The sequence below is a fragment of the Prorops nasuta genome, unplaced genomic scaffold (genome assembly GCF_024137725.1).
Source record: "Prorops nasuta isolate Cenicafe-Biocafe unplaced genomic scaffold, Cenicafe_Pnas_1.2 PNAS00024, whole genome shotgun sequence".
NCBI lineage: Eukaryota > Metazoa > Arthropoda > Insecta > Hymenoptera > Bethylidae > Prorops > Prorops nasuta.
This window is the reverse complement of record NW_027116821.1, coordinates 2,424,344-2,430,343: the sequence shown is the minus strand read 5'-3', so window position 1 is coordinate 2,430,343 and position 6,000 is coordinate 2,424,344. Positions and strand designations below refer to the sequence as shown.

Here is a 6,000-nt window from a genome sequence, read left to right as displayed (position 1 = left end):
TGCGCCTGTCCCGCCGCTGCCCCGCTACACCCATCGCGCGGCACTAGGGAGCCGACAAGTTATCGATCCTAGATCAATACTTATCGGTTGATAACTCCCTAGTTCGTACGCGACCCGCCTATCTAGCGCTTGAGATTAGCAAAGCGCTAGATGGCAGCTATAGTAACGTTGCGAGAACGCAACGTTACAACCTCTAGAATTGAGGTCAGCTGGATTCAGTTTTGAACCCACGTGGCACCATTTAGCTTGAGGAAGCTGTTCTTAAATGTATGCCACTCTATTGGCAACGAATACTTGCCATTTTGCAGGATGTTGAGTTAACCAAGCTAACGCTATCTGAGAATCAGAATAGCATGTGATAGAGTTCACCTGATGAGATAACGAATTTTTTATATGAACCAACAATTTTACCAAGAAGGCCGATGCAACGAGCTCTAAGCGAGGAATAGAAACTGTTTTCAACGGTGCCACCTTGGATTTGGCCATTATTAGACTGATGTATACATGGCCGTGAGAATCAGTGATTCTTGCATAGACAACCGCACCATATGATAGTGAGGAAGCATCACAAAATCCTATTAAATCCAATTTGTTGGATGCGTCTGATGTCCCATTCCAGCGAGGAATCTTAAGCTCCTTTAATTTTGCTAGTTGTGAGTATGTAGTGAACCATTTGGTACGCAACGGTTCTGGTATCTGCTCGTCCCATGATATCTTAAGAAGCCATGTGGCTTGCATCATTTGTTTTAAGAGAATGGTCGTAGGTGAAATCCAGCCCATGGGGTCATAGATTTTAGCATTCTCTGATAGGAATATTCTCTTGGTAAGAGAATCAAAGGAAGACGGTGTGATAAAAAATTGAAAGGAATCGGAAGCAGTGTTCCAAGCAATTCCCAGAGTTTTATTATCCTCCGACTTCTCTCCTTGAAATACGCGATTTTCAACCTCTACTTCTGGTATTTCATTATTTATGGATGTATTGAATGCCCACTTGCTCAATTCGAACCGTCCTTTTGCTAATAATTGGATAAGTTGTTCCTTAATTGAGCTTAGCTGAGCTGTAGTGTTCGCTCCGAACAAAATATCATCTACATAAGTAGATTGTAAAAAAACGCGTTGTGCGTCTGGGAAATCGGAGCCATATTTCATTGCTAGCTCACGTATTACTCGAGATGCTAAGAAAGGGGCTGGCCCGGTTCCATACGTAACCGTGTTTAACTGATACGTCTGGAAATCTCCAGATTTGGACAACCAAAATATGTTTTGAAAACGGCGATCTTCCTTGCGTACCAGAATTTGTCTAAACATTTTATCAATGTCTGCGACTCCTACAAACTGGAAGTTACGCCAATTTATAAGTATAGTAGTGATATCTAATTGAAGCTTTGGTCCAATTAGAAGAATGTCATTGAGGGAATTTCCACTCTTTGTTTTTGCTGAAGCATTAAAAACCACCCGAATTTTGGGTTTTCCATTTTCTGTTTTTAATACAGGATGATGAGGTAGATATACCAAATCTTCAGATTTTGCTATGGGACTAATGTGCCCAAGTGATTCGTATTCCAACATGAATTTGGAATAATCCTCTTTCAAATTAGGATGTTTGTCAAAACGACGACATATGCGTTTTAGCGCTGCCTCTGCTATGTCTTTGGATGGACCAATATTGGCCTTTGATTTGCTACTCTTAAAAGGAAGCGCCACAATAAATTGTCCCGAAGAAGCTTGTGTGACAGTATTAGTGAAATGATTTTTACAGTAGTCATCCTCCTCGGAAACTGGGTTGGTAGTGGGAATTTCTTCCACTTGCCAAAAGGCTTGTAAAGCCTTATCGACATTGCAACAGTGATGAGTGCTCAACGAATGAGATTTTGTTGATTTTAGTAATATTCCTGATACCACCCAACCAAAGGGAGAATCGAAGGCCATCAGTGTTCCATCAGGAGATTTAAGAGTTGCACCTTTGAAAAGCTGGGGATAGTAATCTGCTCCTATTACTACATCAATTGGTGCACGGGAGAGGGCATAAGCATCTGCTAAATCTAATTTGTTTAGCTGAGGAAATTGTTCTGAAGAATATGTTTGGGGCACATAGTCCGTAATTTTTGGTAGTACTAATGCTGTTACCGTAATTGCTTCTTGAATATTTATTGGAGAGTGAAGCTGAATAGTCACCTCTGAGGAGACACTATGGGTTGACTTGCCAATTACACCATAGATTGTAGCGGCGACCTTTTGTTGCTTTAAAAGAAGCAATTGAGTCAGATTCTCGCTTATGAAGCTAGTCTCTGACCCTGAATCGATGAGACCCCGTATTAGAGTCTTATTCCCATTTTGAGATGTAGCCATGGCGAAGAAAGTACCTAATAAAACCGATCGTGGATCTTTGATACTTAAGTGGGCTACTACAGAGGATGGAGTAGGCTCATCATTATTAGGAGACTGATCTGTAACCTTTGTTTGATTTTTCGTATTGAAGATTAAATGGATAAGAGAATGATGTTTCTTAGAACAATTTTTACATCTATTCTTACTAAAACAGGAGTTTGTTTCATGTCCAGGTCTTAAGCAATTACGGCATAATTGCTTAGCCTGAACAATTTTGAGCCTTGATGCAGGTTCTAGTTTTAGAAACTGATCACATCTTATTAGGACATGGTCCTGTTGGCACAATACGCAATTGTTTTTGTCTACTGCCGAATTGTGGACCTTTATGTTCTTGCCTGGAACTGGTTTCTCAGGCTTCTGTTTTTCTGTACCTATCGATTCTAGCATCAGAACTTGATTTCCTATAAACTCACTGAAGGTGGAGAAACTAGGATAATCAGGTGAAGAACTAATACATCTCTCCCAATCTAAACGTAGGGAAGTATCCAGCTTTGTAGATAGTAGATGAATTAATATAGGGTCCCATGTAGACACCTTATAGCCAAGGTTTTTTAGAGCATCAATTGTAGTAGCAGATACATCTCTTAATGTTTTGATTGATGCGGGATTTTTTGAAGAAGCATTAGGTATGCTCATGAACCGATTGATCAAACTAGAGGTGATCACTCTTCTGATTGTATATCGGCTAGTCAATGTTTCCCATGCAGAAACATAATTGTCGCTAGTGACTGCGAGGATTTGGATAATTGATCCAGCTTCGCCTGTTAAGCAGGATTTTAAATAATGGAATTTCTGTATTGGCGGAATGCTCATGTTGTCATGAACTAAGCTTTTGAAGGTGTCGAACAACGACGCCCAAGCAGTGTAGTCCCCATTGAATTTGGGCAACTCAATTCTGGGAAGTTTGATTGAAGAAGAACAACCATTTTCTTCCAACTGATCAACGTTAGGCTTAGCACCTGATAACCGTTGTGAATGTTCTAGGATATAGTTCTCAGCTGCCTCGAAAGCAGCTAGAGCTTTGGAGTAGACCCCTTGTTGGGTGTAAGCGGATGCTTCAAATTCTTTTTACCCTAATTTACAAGCAATACGAACATGAAGAGTCCTAACGTCCGTGAATAATCGATTAATAGCTGATAACCTATCCACCAAATAGGAACTTGTAAAGTTATTAGTTCCTTTTTTCTTCATGCTATTCAGAATTCGAATGAATTCTTCTACTAGGGCCATGATATACTGTCCGCATTCCTGTACATCCGAAATCTTGTCTGCCATTTTTAAGCTTTTTAATTCCCGATCTATTTATCAAGTCAACCAACACAACTTATATTGCTGTATCCGGCTCGAAGGACCAAATTTTGTATAGGATTTGACTTAAAAATAGATGGGAAAGGAAGTATAAATGAATGTTATGATTTAACAATATAAATAAGTTTTTATTCAAAGAAACAAGATTAACGGAGTATATACAGAATAATCAGGTATTTGAGAATCTCTCAAGATACCCTACTGGAACAGATTATATCGCTGTGGCAGAAAAGAATTTAACGATATTAGCTACTGTTAGATGATTGAGAAAACCATCTAAGATGGTGCTAGGCCGAAAACGAAGATGGTTCCTTTTGGCTGTACCAACCCCAGAAGATTTACCCTGAGTTTACCCAACCCTTATGCCAAAGTGGACTAGGTCCCATTGGATAGGAGTCCGGCACTGGAGATCCCCCAAGTAACCGCACGGAGATGGAAAGGAAATAATTTCAAAGATACCTTGAAATTTAAGGAGGGGGGGGGGGGGGCCGAGTGAGAGATCCCTCACGTCGAGGTAAGGAAGTATGAAATTTGGATATACTTACCACTTTGAAGAACTATCAGGTATCACTGAGTAGTTAACAGCTTAATCCGGTAGTGATCCACTACGCTAATGATCGATCCGATATGGTCTGGACATCAATCGATCTGAAATATTCTACTCTTTATGAGCAGGTGCAGTACACAGTGGGAAATTGAATCGTGTGTGGTTCGATTAGTTTCACTCTGTAATTTAACATGGAAAATGATATACTACACTATAGTTAAAAGCACACACGATTCAATTTCCCACTGTGTACATATTGTGAATGCGAGAAAGCTCCAAAACCGTGCCCCTCTAGTGGCAGCTGGAGAAGTAGCCGCTGGCTAGTAGAAAACTCCGGTGAGCATCAGACAGTCGTACTCTAGTAGATATGGTACTACTAGGCAGCCTTACTATTGCGCGCTATAAGTGCAGGCTATAGCCATCTAGCGGCAAGAAGATTGATCCATGTCAATCGCAAACAAGACTCAATTCGCAGGATGTTTTATATTAACAATTCTAACATTCCGTGCAACCAACTTATGTTTTCGATGATGCGAGTGAATTAAACTTCTTGATATCTGAATGCCTTCTGCATGCCTTCGTGAAGCTGCTCGAAGTCTGACCTGATCATTGGTTCACCGTACTTCACCGGCTCCTAAAAGAAATAGACCGTTATATAGGAAGACGATATGCGTAATAATATGAATAATTGCAAAATATCTACATTAATCTTTACGAAGCTGAACTGATAGAAAATATTTCCCATACTTTCGCATATTACGTTCCACGTAATTTCAATGTCTGGCTGAGCTGTCGATTGTGCAATGTCCCTATAGCCATAATGTAGAAAGCGATCATAATTCTTAATATTCCGATGGTTCTGTTAAGTGGACAGTAACAATCATATTTCGTGTAGTTAGAAAGAAAAAAGAAAATGCAATTTACGGATAAACACTAATAATTTGCACGTTATACATTCGAATCATTGCAATTATCTGCTTTGTTACAAGAAGTCGTCCTTTAACAACTTGTTTGTAGACAAATCCTATTCTTTCTGAAGAATCTGTTTAAATTTTGCTGTGAGTTGGACAAATTCAAGAAACTTCTTGTCGTAGAACTGGTTCAAGGCTCTTCAATATTTACTGAGGGAGGTAACATACTGTGCTTTACCAGCGTGTTCTCGTAAATAATTCCAAATAAATCAGCAGCAGTGATGTGGCTGCCACTTTTAACATTTTATAGATTGAATTCCGAGGATGTGTATTATGGAACAAGCAAGACACCCTAACACCCTTTGGAATACAAATGGAGCTAGTGAGCTCATTGATGTCTTTCGAGTGCATACTAAATACCATGGAAGATGCTGCCAAGAATATCAGGCCACAATTCAACACAGACAAGGGTTTTCCTGGTTTGAGCACTGGATTTCCTACAGTTATACCACTGGTTTCCTTGTACACCTATAATAAATATATAAGTATTTGGGTATGTGGAGATTTTTTAAAAGAGAGATTGACTCATAAAAACTAAAAATATATTGTTTCCTGAATGTGGTAACCATATTACCTAAATAAATAACTCCTTGTATTAATTCACAATAACCTAATCGTACCAACTCTTATATAGCTGAATCAGACATCTTTTCTGCAGGAATAACTAAAATTAAAAATGAAGTATTACTATAATGATAAAATTCAAGAAATAATTGTATTAATATAATGATAAAAATAATTAACTAACCGGGTCTAGAAGCAGCATAGACATATCCAAAAATTTTT

General features: G+C 39.0%; 1 protein-coding gene across 1 annotated transcript; it reads right to left on the bottom strand.

Annotated features, from left to right (window-relative positions):
• Positions 1-261: 261 nt before the first annotated feature.
• LOC136781847 (uncharacterized) lies at positions 262-3,663 on the bottom strand. Its single transcript, XM_066740853.1, has 3 exons — positions 3,549-3,663; positions 412-3,443; positions 262-369 (listed from the first exon to the last, which is right to left on the bottom strand). Exons 1-3 carry the CDS (start codon positions 3,661-3,663, stop codon positions 262-264), a joined length of 3,255 nt encoding a protein of 1,084 aa, XP_066596950.1.
• Between the last annotated feature and the right edge of the window lie 2,337 nt (positions 3,664-6,000).